Source organism: Chiloscyllium plagiosum, unplaced genomic scaffold (genome assembly GCF_037043375.1).
Source record: "Chiloscyllium plagiosum isolate Xiang-an unplaced genomic scaffold, Cpla_swu_hap1 HiC_scaffold_5, whole genome shotgun sequence".
NCBI classification, from domain to species: Eukaryota; Metazoa; Chordata; class Chondrichthyes; order Orectolobiformes; family Hemiscylliidae; genus Chiloscyllium; species Chiloscyllium plagiosum.
Window position 1 is genome coordinate 74507090 of NW_028270143.1, and position 20227 is coordinate 74527316.

A 20227-nucleotide genomic window follows, 5' to 3' on the forward strand; every position below is an offset into this window, starting at 1 on the left:
TCCATTAGGTTTGTGTGGGTGAAGCTTCAATAAATAGCTTTTCAGTGCTCATGTGCAGGAAGTAGCAAACTAATATTTTCCATACTTTCAATCAGCTACAGTCACCCAGTTATCCAACCTCACTGGGTTTCACTGGTCCACTACCGTAATGCGATGCTCCTTGAGGAAGGAACATTGATGAGAACACCATGTCAATGCCTTGCTCTTGTTAAAATAATGTCACGGCAAGTTCATCCATCTCAATGTAAAAGTTAGTATCTCACTACAGAACTGCATTATAAGCAGATTGTGAATTTGTATTCTGGAGTGGAGGTGGAACTTAATACTCTATGCTCAACTGGTAATAGGTATACCAGAGTGCTGAATTAACAGCTTGCACACCTGTATACAAATTCATCTCTTTAGCAATATTTTAACTCGACTGGTAATAGTTAATTTTACCTGTTGAAACTGAATTTGTAGTTTTTGACTTTGCTCTGTTAAGTCCAAAAATTCTTGTAGAATCTCATCCTTTTCTTTCCTAGCTTGCTGTAGATTAGCAGTAAGCTGAGTAATAATACCATCTCTTTGCTTGACTGCAGCTTCAAAATCCTGTAGCTATGTAAAGAATACAATTATAAGACATAAAAAGAATGATTAATTACAAAGAATACAATTATAAAAAATAAATAAAAATCAATTACGACTTTTAACTATTTTCATACAGCACTGATGACACAGCGGACAGATATAAACACATCTCTCTCTACCTATTCTAAAGTGCATTTGAATAAATGTATTTTCATTTGAATTTGTTGATAAATTAGGAATATTTCCCAAATAATGCTACCATAACTTTTGTTTTTGTATACTTACTGGGCAAGGTTAGTCTCTTTCCTGAAGCAAATTACCATCAACTCTCCTGCTCACAAACTTCTTCTCAAACCCACCTGCTTGTATCATTCTACTCTCTCGATTCATCACCCCTTCTGCTTGCTGTTTCCTTGAGCGACTCTCTGGCTTTGCTATTTCCATTCCAGACCCTCCCTCTAAATTCACCCTCCACAATTCCCCCCCCCCACCATAGCCATTCTTGTCTATCTTCCCCTGTCTATCCCACTCTTGCTCGTTGTAAAGGTTTGAGAGATGGAAGCAATGAGGGGCAAGGAAAGGCAGGGGAATGGAAAGAATGAAAGACCAGACAAAAACAAACGGTACTTTAATAGCTCAAATAAGTCATTACATAGTTTTGCACACTCATATTAACAATGCAATAACTGTACGTCCAGTCGGAATTTTCGGTGAATTCAGCATTCCAACCACATGCACGGCTGGCAGGATTGGAAGTCATCAGGAATCGGACGTAGGTTCAGACTGATTGGTTATCGGTTATAGGAAAAATGTAGAGTAACAAGATCAGCCATGTTCCTATTGAATTTTGATCAACTGCACCAGTGGCTACGGGGACAGTGCAGGTAAGTGGAATTGAAGCACCCATCAGCCATGATTAAATGGCGGAGTGGACTCGAAGGGCTGAGTGGCCTTGCTTCCACTCCTATGTCTGATGGTCTTAGGAATGGCAGATGGAGTTTAATTTACATAAATGAGAGTTGTTGCATTTTGGTAAGGCAAATCAGAGCAGGATTTACACAGTTAATGGGAGGGTCCTGGAGAGTGCTGTCAAACAGAGAGACCTAGGGGTGGCAGGTACACAGTTCTCTGAAAGTCGCATCACAGGGAGACAGCATGGTAAAGGCGGCGTTTGGCACATTTGCCTTCATCAATCAGACCACTGAGTACAGGAGTTGGGATGTCATGTTGCAGTTGTACAAGATTGATAAGGCCACATTTGGAATACTGTGTACAATTCTAGTTGCCCTGCTAAAGAATGGATGTTATTAAATTGGAAAATGAGAGGCTGAATAGGCTGGGACTTTTAGCCCTGGAGCACAGGAGGCTGAGGGGAGACCTATTGAGGTTTATAAGGTGATAGATAAGGTGAATAGCCAAGGTCTTTTCCCAGGGTAGGGGTTTAGGGCATAGGTTTAAGCTGAGAGGGGCAAGATTTAAAAAGGGACCCCCTGAGGAGCAATGTCTTCACACAGAGGGTGGTGCATATATGGAATGAGTTGCCAGAAGAAGTGGTAGAGGCAGGTATAATTACAACATTTACAAGGCATTTGGATAGGTAGATGGATAGGAAAGGTCCAGAAGAATATGGGCCAAACGCAGGAAATGGGACGAGTTCAATTTAGGATACCTAGTCGGCACAGACGAGTTGGGTTGAAGGACCTGTTCCCATGCTGTATGACTCTAATGGCGGAGCAGGCTCGAAGAACCCAGAAACCTGTATTATCTAATCACAAATAACATATCTCCATTAAGATGCAGGTAATGGGTAGACAGTGGTATAGTGGCAATGTCACCACATTAATAATCCAAAATCCCAGACTTATGTTCCAAGGACATGGTTTCAAATCTCACCATGCCATCTGGTGAAATTTGAATTCAATAAAAATTTAGAATAAAAGGCTAGGCTAATGATGACCATGTAACCACTGCCAATTGGTATAAAAACTCATGTAGTTCACTAATATCATTTGGGAAGTAAAACTGCTGTGCTTATTTGGTCTGGCTTACATGTAACTTCAGACACACAGCAATGTGGTTGACTCAACTACTTAGAAGGCAGTTAGGGATGTGCAATAAATACTGGCCTAGCCAGCAACACTGACATCCCATGAACAAATAAAAAAATTAACAGAATGTGTTTTTATACAGTGCACTTAATATAATAAAGCATCACAAGGTACTTTGCTCAAGTATCATGAAAAAATGTATGGCACTGAGCCATACAACAATATACCTAGGCAGATGAACAAAAGCCTAGTCAAATAAGTACCCATGAAGGTGTATCTTCAAAAGGTATAAAGAGAGGCAGCAAGGTTCAGGAAGGGAATTCAATTACTCAGGACCCAGGTAACTGAAGTCATGGTCACAACTCGGGAATGACTAAAATCAGATTTCAGAACATAGAACATTGAACAGTACAGCACAGATTAGGTCCTTCAGCCCACAATGTTGTTGAGCATTCATCTTAATCTAAGATGAACCCACCCTACACACCCCTCAAATTTACTGCCATCCATGTGCTTGCCCAGCAGTTGGTTAAATGTCCCTAATGTCTCTGACTCTACTACTACACTGTCAATGTATTCCACACATCCACCAATCTCTGTGTATAGAACCTACCTCTGACATCTCCCCATACATTCATCCAATCACCTTAAAATTATGACTCCTCATGGCAGCCATTTCTGCCCAGGGAAACATCTATGGTTGGCTACTCTATCTATGCCTCTCATTACCAAATATACCTCTACCAAGTCACCTCTCTTCCTTCTTCTCTCCACTGTGAAAAGCCCTAGCTTACTCAAACTCTCTTCATAAGACAAGCCCTCCAACGCAGGCAGCATCCTGGCAAATCTCCTCTGCACCCTTTCTAAAGCATCTACATCCTTCCTATAATGAGGAGACCAGAACTAAACACAATATTCCAAGTGTGGTGTAACCAGGGTTTTATACAGCTGCAGCAAAATCTCATGGCTCTTAAAGTCAATCCCCTGTAATGAAAGCCAAAACACCATATGCCTTTTTAACAACCCTATCAACTTGGGTGTCAAATTTGAGGGATCTATGTGGACCCCAAGATCCCGCTGTTCCTCCACACTGCCAAGAATCTTGTCTTTAACCCTGTATTCAGCATTCAAATTCGATCTTCCAAAATGAATCACTTCACATTTAACCAGGTTGAACTCTTTCTACCACTTCTCAGCGCAGCTCTGCATCCTGTCAATGTCTCGTTGTAGCTTGCAACAGCCCTTGACACGATCTACACCACTAGTGATCATTGTGTCATTGGCAAACTTACTAATCCAACCTTTCACTTCTTCGTCCAAATCATTTATAAAAACTACAAAGAGCAGTGGGCCAAGAACAGATCCCTGCGGGACCCCACTTGTCACCGACCTCCAGGCGGAATATTTTGCATCCATTACCACTCGTAGATTTTGTCAAGAGGTCAGAATTTAAGGAATGAAGAAACAAGAGGATTGTTGGACTGGGAGAGACTACATAGATGGGGGCGATGCTAGGCCATGAAGAGATTTGAAAAGCAGGCTTAGAATTTTAAAAGTTAAGATCCAGTGAAGATTAATGAGCCCAGACAGAATGGCAAGACAGACAGAGAAACATAGAAAATTGGGGCAGGAGTAGGCTATTCAGCCTTTTGAGTTTGATCTGCCAGTCAATATGATCATGGCTGATCATCGAACTCAGTATCGTGTGCCCACTTTGTCTCCTTACCCTTCCAGCCCTTTAGCCCTTAGAACTATTTCTAACTCCTCCTTGAAATCATTCAACGTTTTGGTCTCAACTACTTTCTGTGGCAGAAAATTCCAAAGGCTCGCCACTCTCTGGGAGAAAAAGATATCTGCTCAACTTAATCTTAAATGGTCTACCAAAAATCTTTTGATTGTGACCCCTGACTCTGGAATCCCTCTTCATTGGTAACATCCTGTCTACATGTGCCCTGTCTAGAATTTTATAGGTTTCTATGAGATGCTCCTCATTCTTCTAAACTCCAGTCTTTCTTCACAGTCCTGCAATCCCAGCAATCAATTTGGAAAACCTTGCTTGTAATCCCTCTATAGCCAGAACATCCTTCCTTGGATAAGGAGACCAAAACTGTACACAAGACTTCAGGTGTGGTCTCAGCAAGACATCCCTGCTCCCGTACTTGAATCTACATACTATGAAGGTCGGCATACCTCCTCATTCCTCAATCTATCATCATTCAGATAATCTGTCCTCCTGCTTTTGCTACCAAATTGAATAACCTCACATTTAACCACAATATACTTCATCTACCATGCATTTATTCATTAACTCAGCACGTCCAAATCACATTGAAGCATCTCTATAACCTCCTTTGTTAGAATATGAGAATCAGAATTTTGGATGATCTTAAAAATACTGCAGACAAATTGTGGGTACCCAGCCACAAGTACGTTAAAAGAGTCACATTTAGAGGTAACAAAGGCACAAGTCAGGGTGTTAGCAGCTTAGGAGTTGAAGCTGGAATAGATGCTATGTTGGAAACCAGGTCCTGCTTCTACGTTCTTAAGGCAGGTTGTGGTGTTGAAAGCATTTCTTGGAGTCAAATATGACACCAACGTTATGAAATATTCAGCTTCAGAGAGCTCAGAGGAGGAGGCAATGAAATTAGTGGCAGGGGAGTGGAGTCTGTGGTGAGAGTTGAAAATACAATGGTTTCAGCTTTTCCTATATTTCACTGACATAAATCGTTGCTTACTTAGTATTAGATGTCAGATAAGCAAGTTGACAATTTAGAGAGATCAAGAATGATGGTTATGTGATTGGTAATGGGATGACAATGGCCTAGTAATATTTTCGCTATTTGAGCAATCTGGAACCCCAGAGTAATGTTCTGGGGACCTAGGTTCAAATCCCAATGTACTGATTCAACAACAAAATTGTAATTTCTAGTCTAACAATGACGATAACTACTGTCGATTTTGTGAAAATACATCTCATTCACAAATGTGGCTTAAGGAAGGACTACCCTTACCCAATTTGGTCAAACCCACAGCAACATTGTTCACTCTTACCAGTCCTGTGAAATGGGCTGAGCAAGCACTGAGTTAAATCGAATGGTGAATATGGATGGGCAACAAATGCTGGCCCAGCCAGTGCTCACATCGCATTAGTGAATAAAATAGTGTACCACCACTGCACATGCAGAAACTGCACGTTTTTGGATAATGTCACTGAAGGATGGCATGTATGTGAGACATAAGAGGAAACTGAATTACCAAATAGGTTTAGAAAATATGCAAATGCTTTAGAAATAGAATTAGGAAGTTTTCTAGATGATCTTTTAAGATAATACAAATGTAAACCAGAAAAGCTAAGGACTCAAAGTAAGTATTAAAGTAAATGGGTGTTGATACATCTGATGTTTTTGTTACACTGAAAAGAACCACACAAGCATCAGGGCAGTAGAATGAAAGGATTCATCAAAAGAAAGGAAATGAAAAGTGCACAGAACATAAACAAAAATAAATGCAGCATTCAATTAAATAAGTAGTCAACTGTTATGTCCTACAACTTTGAACGGAATTCTTTCCCTACTAAAAATGGTTTGACATCCTACATGTACCAAAGGATATTTTATACACTATAAAGCAAAATAGAAATCAAGCACACATAGTCTAACACATAAAATAATGTATTTTATATTACTTTTACAACCAAGGTGATTTGATTCCAATAATAGAAATTGCAGCACCAGTGAACTTAAGTAAAGCAAAATTAGTACTAGGAAATATAGAGATTCATAAACTCTACACCAAGATCTTAGTAAACTTCCACAATGCACTTCTGACTCTAAAACGAATTCAAGATGTAAGTGTGAATTGAGAAACTTCCTTTCTTTAACAGGATTGAAATGTTTTGGAATATACTGTATTAAAAATCTTAGTTTGCAAGTATCTTCCATTCAGATAATTCTAAATTTTGAATATGTAATGCTAGATGTAAATCTCAATAATGGATTATATCAAAATGATTAATATAAACACTAGCAGAATATTCATAAGGTGCATGAATCTGAGATGAGTTCAACTATATCAGAGAAACGGTAATACAGTTTCTTCATTTAATGTTTTTCATCTCTTTACAAACTATGCTTGAACAGTAAGGTCACTATACTGAATTACAAACAAGATTTCAAATTTTGCCTTTAAAAATGCATTACATTTAATTTAGTAATAAACCAAAGGATTTTGAAAAATTCTTACACCAGGAAAAATCTTCAATATTTTACTAAGGCTTTTTTCAAAACGACAACAATAAATCAAGTACACATGCTTTAAAAAAGAAATGCACAAAAGGGAAGAATGGAAATTTACCTGCTGAAAACCTTCTTTACCAAATACCCCTCTCAGCTCTTCCAGCTCTCTGTTCAGCTCTTCAATCTCTTGTTGTTTTGCAGTTAAATCTTCCTCCATTATTTCAAGTCTTGTCTGAAAGGGCTGCGCATCATGCTCAGAACAGGTTCTTGATATGCTAAAATCCTCTTCCTGAAGCAATTAAAATGAATTAGAACCCTGTACAGTGATACATTGCTTTAAAGATCTTTAAGGAAAAGGCATAAATAGAGAAAAATTATTTTCAAAGAGCTTGATTTAATATTAATACATGCAGCTAGTAGCAATTTATCACTATAGAAACCATTGTCAGCAATTTGCATTTCAAAAGCTGCATGATAGGTTTGTCTTTCGATTCACAGCACTTTGGTGGTCAAGGCACAAAATAACATTATAAAGTCTATATTATTTCATGTGAATACTTTTATGAACTATTACAACATGGCAATAATATTACCAAGTCTTCAAGAGAATAAAATCTATGCATAGTATACATAATCTACTCCTCACACTGAAAAATTAAATCATGAGGATAAAAATTGGAAAATATTGCCTAAGACATGCCCAAATTTAAAAAAAACTGGCAGGAGGTTGACAACTTTCCATTATCTTACCAAATAATTTCAGGTCCTCCAATGCCTGGGCACTGTGACACTAAACTATTCTAACTGGAGAACCTAAATATTCAGTACTTGGTCTTTGTAATGCTAACTCACGCAAGAGATCAGTGTCATTGTATACTTGGCCTCTAAGGAAATGAGATTAAAACCCTAGATCCTTATCATTAGATCATCTTCCGCCTCGGAATACTTCAACCCCAGGGCATCAATGTGGACTTCAACAGCTTCCTCATTTCCACTTCCCCCACCTCATCCTAGTTTCAAACTTCCAGTCCCCTTGACTTGTCCGGACTTTTCCGACCTGCCTAGCTCCTTTTCCACCTATCCACTCCACCCTCTCCTCCCTGACCTATCACCTTCATCTCCTCCCCCACTCACCCATTGTACTCTATGCTACTCTCTCCCTACACCCACCCTCCCCTAGCTTATCTCTCCACACTTCAGGCTCTCTGCCTTTATTCCTGATGAAGGGCTTTTGCCCGAAACGTCGATTTTGCTGAAGCTCCTCGATGCTGCCTGAATTGCTGTGCTCTTCCAGCACCATTGATCCAGTGTATGCACAAATATCAGTAGGATCAGATTGACCTAGGTTGCAATCCCCTGAAGGTAACAACTCAAGAGTTCGGATTCACGTTTGAACAGCAACTATTTGAATGAAATATCCAGAAGCTTGCTAACATCTGCAGAATTGTTCCCATCCATGAACTTTGGAAAGAAGGAGACTACAACAGAGTGCAGCATTTTGAAAATATTAAACTACAATATGTATGACCTGCTCAAAAGCAGAAGTTGAAAAGTTAAGCATAATGATAGTTTCAGAGAAATACAACTTTGATTTTAAATTATTTGATTTTTAAAATGTTCAATAACAATGACCAATTATACATTTGAGGTTGAAAGTAGTAATATTTGATATAAATCTGGTATAAATTAGAACATTGCAAACTCTGTTAGGAAGAAATTTAACCATTTCCTTAATTTGGAAAATATAGGTATTCCACTTTCAAGAAAGATACATTATTCACTTAGTTAATACATTAAAATGATAACTGCATATCACAACATTGTTAAAAGTTGAAATAAACACAGAAGAAATATACCTTGCTCTCAGAGCGAGCTAGTCAAGCAATTCACAACACCAAAGTTAGTATGTAGGCTATGCATTAAACCATCAAAGAATGTTAGTTAGCTAATGTTAATAGACATTATTAACCATCTGCTACTCACAATGGTTAAAACAGCCCCACACAATTCCAGAATGTCTTCAGTTGAATTTGTGTATTGAGGCATATGAATACCAGTTGGAGAAAATAAAAACTTCAATTTTAACACTTAGTGCCAGTATCAGACCAGATCAGGGGCAGCACAGATGAAATTAAAGTTTTCTTTAATATTAGAGACGAATAGAAACTAGGATGGTGAAGAATAATGGGTTACTGCAGAAAGTGCAGCTGAGCTAGATCAGCCATGATTGTATTGAATGGCAGAGGTGAGGGCTGTTCTGGTGCAGTGGTAGTGCCTCTACCTCTGAGCCAGGAGACCCAGGTTTAAATCCCATCTGTTCCAGAGGTTGGTAATAACATCTCTGAATAGATTGATTAGAAAACATACTGAATGGATGAGTTAAGGGCTCTTGTGGGGCAGTGCTAGCACTAGGAGACCTGGATTCAAGTTGCATCTGCTCCAAAAGTGTGTTATAATATCTCTGAACAGTGTTACTGGAAAGTATCTTGAATAATAGAGGAGGCTTGAACATGCAAAGGAACTAATCCTGCTTATACTCCAATCTTTCTCTGCTTCAACACTGATTTAACTTAAGAATTTTTTGCAACTACTCTTGTATATCACTCTTAGAGCCTTTCTTGAATTGCTCATCAGTGCTGCATTTAGACTTAAATTGGGCTATATACTTTAGAAAGAGCTTTTGCATTAGTTAGAGTGGTGAGAGAAATCATTCTGAATCCACAGGTGTCAAAATTTAGCATTCCACTTTATTTACCAGACAGACAATTGACTAATTTCTATAATGATTTGAGTGGAATTGATTTATTATTGTCACATGTACTGAGACAGAATGAAAAGTATGGTTTTGCATTCTATCCAGGCAAATCATACTTATACAAGTACATCAGGATAACAGAAGGGAATGCAGAGTATGGTGTTACTGCTGCAGAGAAAGACTAACTTCAGTATATGAGAGTTCTGTTCAAAAGTCTGATAACAGTCAGGAAGAAGCTGTTTTTGAATCTGTTGGTATGTGTTTTCAAACTTTTTTATCTTCTGCCCAATGGAAGAGGCTGGAAGAAAGTATAACTGGAGTAAAAGTGGTCTTTGGTTATGTTGGCTGTTTTCTTGAGACAGTGAGAAGTACAGAGGGCATCAATAGATGGAAGGCTGGTTTATGCGATGGACTAGGCTGCGTTCACAACTCTTAATTTCTTGTGGTCTTGGGCAGAGTAGTTGGTATACCAAGCTGTGATGCATTCGGATAGGATGCTTTCTATCAAGCATCTATAAAAACTGATAAAATCTCTCTTCTTTTTGAAATTTATGAAGTTGATTTTGGGATGTGGGCATTGCTAGCTAGGTCAGATTTAATGCTCACCCATAGTCACCCTGTAGAAAGTAGTGATTAGCAGCCACAGTCCTTGGTATGTAGGGACAACCATAGTGCAGTGAAGGAGGGAATTCTAGGTATTTGACCCAATGACACTGAAGGAACGATGATATAGTTTGAAGCCAAGATAATATGCAGCATGGAGAAGAATTTTCATGTGATGGCATACCCATATTTATGTTGCCCTTATCCTTCTAGGTGGTAGAGGTCTAGTGTTGCTGTCTAAGGATTATTTGTGACATGGTACAGTGTATCTTATAGATGGTACACACTGCTGCCACTATGCAGTACATCAAGAGGAGATGGTTACATTCTTGCTTGACAGGGATGGTCATTGGTCCGGGAAAACATTACTTATCACCAAAGCGTGGATGTTGTTCAGGTCTTCCTTCACACGGACATAGGTTGTGTCAGTCTCTGAGAAGTCATGAATGGTACTGAACATTACGCAATCATCAATGAACATCTTCACTACAGATCTTATGACGGAGGGAAGGTCATTGTTTGAGCAGCTAAAGGTGATTGGGCATAAGACATGACTTTGAGGAGTGCAGTGATGGATTGCCGTCTAACAATCACAGCTATCTTCCTTTATGCTAGTTATGACTCCCATCAGAAAAATGTTTCCCCTAATTTCCAGTAACTTCAGTCTTGATAAGACTCCTTGTTGCCATATTCAATCTAAAACTGCCTTAATGTCAATGGGAATTTACTCTCACCTCAATGAATGCAGACAATTATATAGAATTACATACTGGGAACTGTTCTAACCATATGGAAAAAATTTGGTCAGTAGCTGTGGTTAAATATGCCAGCAAGTTATTTGACTTCATACTGTACCCTCATATCTTCTGCTTTAAATACAGTTTCTTGTTGCACTGTACAACAACCATTTGCCTGTACAAACCAAACAATATTTTTAAGCATTTTCTCATCCATTCCTAAACATCTTTCCAAAAAAAAACCGGCATTAATATTTATTAGCATAGATGAACAGCACGTAAAATATGTTCTAACCATTTCATTACACAGTCGTCCAACAGTTGGTCATTCTGCATTTCACCAAAACTTTCTCAACTTCTCACATCCATCAGAAATTAAACACAAATCATTAATAGTCACTTGTAATCAAAAAGCACATTAATACATCTCAAATTAAGAACCTTTTTCTTCTTTCAAATGATTGATGTAGCTTCACTTGTCAAAGTCTTGACTTTTTTTTTGCAGATAAGAAGTTAGATTTCAAAAAGCTGGTACATTTGCGATCAGTGCCTTTTTGATAACTTAATAACTTAAAAGTTATACCTATGCTAATGTACATTACCAAATCACACGTCCAACCAATCAGCATTCTTTAACCATCATAGGAACAAAGCATTGCCTTAGATCCTGGAAATAAGGTGCATCCTCCACATTCCATAAGGCCATAAAATATAGGGACAGGAGTGAGCCATCCAGCCACTCAAGCATACTCTCCCATTCAATAGGATCACGGCTAATCCAACATTTCTCATATATGCTTTTCTGCCTATGCCCTGTAAACCTTGATTCTCCTATTGATCAAGAATCTACCTACTCGGACTTAAATACACACAAGGACTCTGTCCCTCAGTTCTCTGTAGCAAGGAGTTCAAAAGACTCCATTCTCAGAGAAGAAATTCCTTATTTCAGTCTTAAATTGGCACCCCTTTATTCTGAGATTACATCTTCTAGTGCTAAACTCTCCCATGAGGGGAAATTAGCATTAACCCATCAAGCCTCTTAAGAATTTTATCTGTTTCAATGAGGTCACTGCTCATTCTTCTACATAGGTGCTGTTAAACATTATTTTTCACTGCTGAAGGCTCACAGAGAACTGCAATACATCAAAGTTGCACAACTCTTTCTCCCTTCAGCTCTATCTACTTTGCTCAATTCTGCTAAATACCCTGATGCTCTCTGCTGGGTGTATATATGAGGGATGACAGCTCGCATATAGGCAAAATAAGGTTTTTTAAGCATTGAAATAAATTTCCTGTTATATTTCAGAGATTCACAATTGACACACAAGATAAGATTTGAGAAAGGTCACTGATTCCCCCATAAGTCCCCCAACGACAGCATTCATTCAGGTCCAGAAAGATTGGAAAGTTGTCTCCAACATATTCTGTGAGAATATCTTTTGATAGCATTCAAAATTTGACTGTTAGTTGTCAAAAAGCTGGTACATTTGCAATCAGTACCTTTTTGATAACTCATTCCATTCTTACAATTTATTTTAAATATTCCAGACTTTCATTTTCATACCTTTCATTCTCAACTAAAAATATGCAGAATCCATGAGTTACTATACTATGCTCATCGCATTAGAAGTACTGATGTTTGGAATCTAGGTCATATTAGTTGTCTTTGTAATTAAAGGTGTTATGGTTGCTCATTTCCAACTCCACAGAATTGAACCACGATCTAATAATTCTTTTTGATAGTTAGTGCTCCTGGAGTGCCTTGTTAGAACTCTTTAGAACTCCAAGGTATATAAATAACTGCTGAAAAGTCTGGCTACTCTTAAGTTTGTTTAAATAATTTTAGAATAGATCATTGATTAAGCAAGTCTAAGTGCCTACAAGTTATTTTTGAATTTGTTGGGCAGATTCTTAATCCCTTCTAGGAGCATCCCTCTCCCATATCCTTTTACTGAAATACTTTATTTACTTTTACAAAAAAAGAATATAATTTCTAATAATCTTAAACCCCAAATATTATGCATTATTCACAAGATATTTACCTCTGACGTATAGTCATCAGCTGTGGTAGACACTTCACTTTCTGGCTGAAAAATAAAATACATAAATTAATTAAAACATTTTAACATTTCAAAATAAAGATGTATATTCATTCACAATATAATGACAAGTTTAAAAAAATATGCAGTGCACAACTTTACTTGGACAATCCCACACTTTGTTTCTATGGCCCTATGCATTAATTCTTGAACAATGTTGACTAAATTTCCCTGGCTACTTTGATCATTCTGAGTTATCTAAATTGGTAATGTATGTTCACAACCACAATAATGACCTACATTTATTCAGTACATTTAACATAATTGACACTTTATAAAATGACAAGCAATGAGTAATAATAAGATTAGAATCTCTCACACATGCACACAAAATGCCTACTTCAGAAAACTTGAAAGCTAACACAAACTATTTCAACAGCCTACAGTACATACCAAAAGAATCTAGAGATTTCCAATCTTGAGCTTTGCCAATATTTTCAGTCTGAAATGTTTCATATCCCTTTATCATGATACCTCCTGGTATCAGGAGGCATATGAGTAGAGCCAAAGGGAACAGGAGGTACAAAGACATATGAACAGCACTAATTTGAATATTTTGTAAATGACAATAAGCTAGGAACTGCAGAGCAAAATTGGCACAAACAAACATTCTCACACATAAAACACTGGAAGCTAGTACACATGTTCAGAAAGTAAAAAAAGACAACTATTGGAATGTTGGATATTATCTCAAGGCACCTGGAATACAAAAGTCAGGAACGACATATCAGTTTTAAAGCCTAGGTCAGATTTATTCTGAAGATGTTGCATTCAGGTTTACGGATAACAACAAGGAAGAGGGTTATGAGGCTACAGTGAAGAAGGGCTTATGCCCGAAACATCGATTCTCCTGTTCCTTGGATGCTGCTTGACCTGCTGCGCTTTTCCAGCAACACATTTCCAGCTCTGATCTCCAACATCTGCAGACCTCACTTTCTCCTATGAGGCTACAGTGCACACTCACCACGACATCAAGGCATTAACCTAAAAAAAACTTCAGGATAGAATACAGGCATTTCTTCTATACAGAGGAACCTCGATTATCCAAACAAGATGGGCGGACATTATTTCGTTGGGATAATTGATTATTCGGATAATTGACTTAAACAAGGTCAGCCATGCTGATCTAATGCTGTGCTCTATCAGAGATTTTATTTAAATCTATAATCTTAATGTATAGAGTGCACAAGGATACAGATTTCACATGATGAGGAAAATAAAGCGATGATAACACGAGAAAACGTTTTTAAAAATGCAGCAGTAGTTACAATTTGGCAAGAAGTGGTGAAGACAGCATTAAACAAAGTCCTGAATAGCTTCTACAATTGTAACAGCATTTATTAGTTTTTGGGAACACAGTCTCACGATAGAAAGATGGAAGCACCGCCTCGCGCATGCGTTTACGCGGCCTTTTTTTTTAAATGAATGGCCTGGTAAAGTGACGGGAATACCTGTAATATAAAGCACTTACTTTTGTAAAGGACTGTGTAACAAGCTTTACTTAAAAAATATCCACTCATTGATGCCTGAGCTGCTTGTGTTTCTTTGTTTTTGCCAACATTTTCAGATGTGGGGCAGTCCAGAACTAGAGGACATAGGTTTAGAGTGAGAGGGAAAAGATATAAAAGGGACCTAAGGGGCAATTTTTTCACACAGAGGGTGGTGCATGTATGGAATGAGCTGCTAGAGGAAGTGTTGGAAGCTAGTACAATTGCAGCATTTAAAAGACATCTGGTCGGGAATATGACTAGGAAGGGTTTAGAGGGATATGGGTCAAGTGCTGGCAAATGGGAGTAGATTAGATTAGGACATCTGGTCAGCATGGACAAGTTGGATCGAAGGGTCTGTTTCCGTGCTGTACATCTCTGACTCCATGACTCTATGTTCTTCAGTACAGGTAAGTCGAATACACTTACCTCTTTAATGTAACGTTTTTGTGGGACCTTGAAGTCTTCTTCGAATAATCCAAAATTCGAAAAATCAATATTTGGATAATTGAGGTTCCTCTGTAGTGCATTAGTTGAGTTCCAGTGCGATCCCGCACTGGACCCTTCGATCCAACTTGTCCATGCTGACCAGATGTCCTAATCTAATCTACTCCCATTTGCCAGCACTTGACCCATATCCCTCTAAACCCTTCCTAGTACAAGAAACGTGCGATACAAATAGCACTTAAAATGTTGGCATTGCGATCGCACTATTGCCAACACACATTTTAATAGTTCATGCTTTAGAACAGCGTCCCCTATTTGTGAATCGCATTACAGCTAATTAGGATTGACGAAACAGGCATTATAGCAGAACAATCTGCAAATGAACATGATTTGTAAAAGCTTGTATTGAGGTCAAGAGATAGTCGAACTGACTGCCTTAAATGGATACATTGATAAATATTTGCCCATTTAAGACTAAAATTGGGAACTTCTCCACACAAAATGAAGAAATATGGAATTCTTATCCCCAAACTAGACATTTCAAAGGGTTTGGATTGAAGGGAGTAAAGTGAGTTAAGGCACAGATCAGGCATCAATTAATTGATTTGAACAGGTTCAAGGAACTGAATGTTTTTTCTTGTTCTTATATATCCTAACTAAATGTCAGCATTGATCTTGCTTTCTTGTGGAGTTAACCCAATATGCCTGCCTCCTGGTCTCTTAAGCTGATCGAACACTCTCGTATAATTTTACAGGTAACTGCAGTTTCATATTCCATTGAGCACATATGCAAACTGCTAATCCCCACATTTAGCTTTGCACTTGCTCTAGATGCATGTGCAATGCCAAAACAGAAGATTTCTCAAAGATTTAGTGCCTTGTTTGGGTTGGGTATTGAGTTAACAGACAAGGACAGAGCACTTCATGGGCTGAAGCATGAGATTCTACGTAGCATGCAGCAGTATAAAATTTCTAGTGTAGCTTCACGTCTGTCTATATTTATCCTGATTCTTGAAACTGTTATGACGTATCGGGCAAAAGCCCTTCATCAGGAATACAGGCAGAGTGCCTTCAGGGTGGAGAGGTAAATAAGAGGAGGGTGGGGGTGGGGAGAAAGTAGCATAGAGTACAATAGGTGAATGGGTGTGGGGATGGAGGTGATAGGTCAGGGAGGAGGGCGGGGTGGATAGGTGGAAAGGAAGATAGGCAGGTAGGATAAGTCATGGGGACAGTGCTGAGCTGGAAGTTTGGAACTGGGGTGAGATGGGGGAAGGGGAAAATGAGGAAACTGGTGAAGTCCACATTGATGCCCTGGGGTTGAAGTGTTCCGAGGTGGAAGATGAGGCATCCTTCCTTCAGGCATCAGGTGGTGAGGGAGCAGCAGTGAAGGAGGCCCAGGACCTCCATGTCCTCGGCTGAGTGGGAGGGGGAGTTGAAATGTTGGGCCACAGGGCAGTGTGGTTGATTGGTGTAGGTGTCCCAGAGATGTTCCCTAAAGCACTCTGCTAGGAGGTGTCCAGTCTCCCCAATGTAGAGGAGACCACAACGGGAGTAACGGATACAATAAATGATATTGGTGGATATGCAGGTAAAACTTTGATGGATGTGGAAGGCTCCTTTGGGGCCTTGGATGGAGGTGAGGGAAGAGGTGTAGGCACAGATTTTGCAATTTCTGCGATGGCAGGGGAAGGTGCCAGGACAGGAGGGTGGGTTGTAGGGGGGTGTGGACCTGACCAGGTAGTCATGGAGGGAATGGTCTTTGCGAAAGGCGGAAAGGGGTGGGAGGGAAATATATCCCTGGTGGTGGGGTCTGTTTGGAGGTGGCAGAAATGTCAGCAGATGATTTGGTTTATGCGAAGGTTGGTAGGGTGGAAGGTGAGCACCAGGGGCGTTCTGTCCTTGTTATGGTTGGAGGGGTGGGGTCTGAGGGTGGAGGTGCGGGATGTGGATGAGATGCGTTGGAGGGCATCTTTAACCATGTGGGAAGGGAAATTGCGGTCTCTAAAGAAGGAGGCCATCTGATGTGTTCTGTGGTGGAACTGGTCCTCCTGGGAGCAGATACAGCGGAGGCAGAAGAATTGGGAATACGGGATGGCATTTTTGCAGGAGGTAGGGTGGGAAGAGGTGTAATCCAGGTAGCTTTGGGAGTCAGTGTGTTTGTAAAAAAAATGGCGGTGTCAAGTCCGTCGTCATTAATGGAGATGGAGAGGTCCAGGAAGGGGAGGGAGGTGTCAGAGATGGTCCAGGTAAATTTAAGGTCAGGGTGGAATCTGTTGGTGAAGTTGATGAATTGCTCAACCTCCTCACAGGAGCACGAGGTGGCGCCAATGCAGTCATCAATGTGGCAGAGGAAGGAGGTGGGGAGTGGTGCCAGTGTAATTATGGAAGATGGTCTGTTCTATGTAGCCAACAAAGAGACAGGCATAGCTGGGGTCCATACGGGTGCCTATGGCTACTCCTTTGGTCTGGAGGTAGTGGGAGGATTCGAAGGAGAAATTGTTAAGGGTGAGGACCAGGTCAGCCAAACGAATGAGGGTGTCGGTGGAAGAGTACTGTTGGGGATGTCGGGAGACGAAGAAACAGAGGGCTTGTTGGCCCTGGTCATGGTGGATGGAGATGTAGAGGGATTGGATATCTGTGATGAAGATGAGGCGTTGGGGGCTGGGGAAACGGAAGTCTTGGAGGACATGGAGGGCATGGGTCGTGTCTCGAACATATGTGGGGAGTTCCTGGACTAGGGGGATAGGACAGTGTCGAGGTAGGTAGAGATGAGTTCAGTGGGGCAGGAGCATGCTTAAGACAATGGGTCGGCTAGGGGGGTCAGGCTTGTGGATTTTGGGAAGGAGGTAGAACCGGGCAGTGTGGGGTTCCTGGACTATGAGGTTGGAAGCTGTGGGTGGGCGATCTCCTGAGGTGATGAGGTTCTGTATGGTCTGGGAGATGATGGTTTGGTGATGGGGGGGTGGGGTCACGGTCGAGGGGGAGGTAGGAGGAAGTGTCTTCGAGTTGGTGTCTGGCTTCAGCAGTGTAGAGGTCAGTGCACCAGACTACCACAGCATCCCCTTTATCTGGTGGCTTAATGGTGAAGTCGGGATTGGAGCAGAGGGAGTGGAGGGCTGTGCATTGTGAGGGTGAGAAGTTGGAGTGGGGGGGGGTAGACAGGTTGAGGCCGTTAATGTCTCGGCGGCAGCTGGAACTGCTTGGATGCCATTAGCCATGCGGCTGATGCAGCTACCATCCCCACGGTGATCTATGATGTCACTTCCGCCATCTCCCCCCCACCCATCATGGCCACTTCCATCCCTCACAATTCCTCATGCACCACACGTGACATCACTTCCGCCCCTCACATCATCGCTGATGTCACTCGCTCAGTAATTTCTGCCCCCCCACCCACTGCTGTGCTTGCAACCATTTCTGCGTTACTCTTTCAAAAAACTCAATCAAGTTAGTGAGACATGATTTCCCCCGCACAAAGCCATGCTGACTATCCCTAATCAATCATTGCCTTTCCAAATACATGTAAATCATGTCCCTCAGGATTCCCATGCATTGTTTTCATTTAAATCATCTACTGCCCTCTTGAATGCCTCAATTGAAGCTACCTCTAATACAGTATCAGGCAGTGCATACCTGAGTAATACCACACACTGTCTGAAAGAGAAAAAAAAGCCCAAAGAACTGCAGATGCTGGAAATCAGAAACAAATAGAAATTGTTGGAAAAATTCAGCAGCTCCGGCATATCTGTGAAAGAAAGCAAAATTAATGTTTCAGGTCCATTGACTCACCTTCAGAACTGTCTTAAACCTCTGTAGAAGGGTGACTGGACTGAAACATTAATTCTGCTTTCTCTCCACATGCTATCAGACTTGCTGAGGTTCTTCAGCACTTCCCAATTCTGTTTGATATTCCCCTGTAAGTTAGCTGCCAATCTTATTTTCATATTTCCTCTTTGCTTCATTTATTTACTTTTTCACTTCCCTTCTGAACATTCTGTTTTCCCTTTGGTTGCTCACATGTATTTTCTATGTGACACCTATCATCAGCTCACTTTTTGTTTTTTATCTTAATCTCTAGCTCCTTTAACCAACACCAAGGATTCTGCATTTATTTGCCCTACCTTTCCCTTTTCAGGGAATATATCTCCACTGTATCCAAACCATCCCTTCTTTGAAGGTAACCAATTGTTCAACTAGATTTTCCTACCAATCTTTGGCTCCAGTCGATCTGACCCAGTTCTGTTCCTGCCCCATTGTAGTTAGTACTTCCCCAGTTAATTATTTTTACTCTGAATTGTCTTTTTTTTTAACTGTCATCTGAAATCTTATGGATCAATGATCAGCATACCCTAAATGTTCTTCCACTGACACTTATTTATTCGACCCAATTCATCTCTGTGAAGCAAGCTTAGCAATGTGGCCTTTCATGTGATCAAGCACCTACTGCTGTAGAAAATTTTCCTGAACACAATCAAAGAATGCTTGCCCGTCTCTGTCCTTAACTCTACCATTATCCCAGTCTATATTCAAATTAAAACCATCCATAATTACTAGCCTACAACGCTTTCACCTCTGTTATTTCCTTGCAGACTTGTTCTTTGATATCCTTCCCTTCAATTGGTACCCTTCCTGTTGATTAGCTCTAGCCAAATTGATTCTATCTTCAAATCCTCCAAGATATCTGGTCTTTGTGGTACAACAATGCTGTCCTGAATCAATACTAATGCCTTTCCTCCTTTTCTTCCTTTCCCTACAGTCTTGAACACTCAAACTAGGAATATTTAAAACTCAATCCTGCCCTTCCTTCAATCAGGTTCCCTTGATTGTTACAGCATAATTCCACATGCCAATCTATCCATGCAATAACATACATGCAACGTAGATCTGATTTAGCAAACTTTACTTTTTCATTTATTCCAACTGCAGCCAATAACTTACATAGAACATCGAACAATACAGTGCAGAACAGGCCCTTCGGCCCTCGATATTGCGCCGACCAGTGAACTATTCTCAGCTCGTCCCCCTACGCTATCCCATCATCATCATCCATATGCTCATGCAAGGATTGTTTAAATCTCCTTAATGTGGCTGAGTTAACTACATTAGCAGGTAGGGCATTCCACGCCCTTGCTACTCTCTGTGTAAAGAACCTGCCTCTGACATTTGTCTTAAATCTATCACCGCTCAATTTGTAGTTATGTCCCCTCATACAAGCTGACGTCATCATCCTAGGAAAAAGACTTTCA

The 20227-nt window shown here is 40.2% G+C and overlaps 1 protein-coding gene across 5 annotated transcripts in view; it reads right to left on the reverse strand.

The window, feature by feature from the left end:
- Nucleotides 1-20227, reverse strand: part of akap9 (A-kinase anchoring protein 9) — a 263757-nt gene that overhangs the window by 203760 nt on the left and 39770 nt on the right. For 4 of the 5 annotated variants that reach the window (XM_043690267.2, XM_043690271.2, XM_043690266.2 and 1 more), the window contains exons 3-6: nucleotides 12991-13035; nucleotides 11067-11123; nucleotides 6972-7142; nucleotides 442-597 (exon numbers count right to left, since the gene is read on the reverse strand). In XM_043690267.2, the coding sequence (XP_043546202.2) occupies nucleotides 442-597; nucleotides 6972-7142; nucleotides 11067-11123; nucleotides 12991-13035 (429 nt within the window). The remainder of the gene's footprint in view (nucleotides 1-441; nucleotides 598-6971; nucleotides 7143-11066; nucleotides 11124-12990; nucleotides 13036-20227) is intronic. The other variant, XM_043690268.2, reaches the window with a different exon arrangement.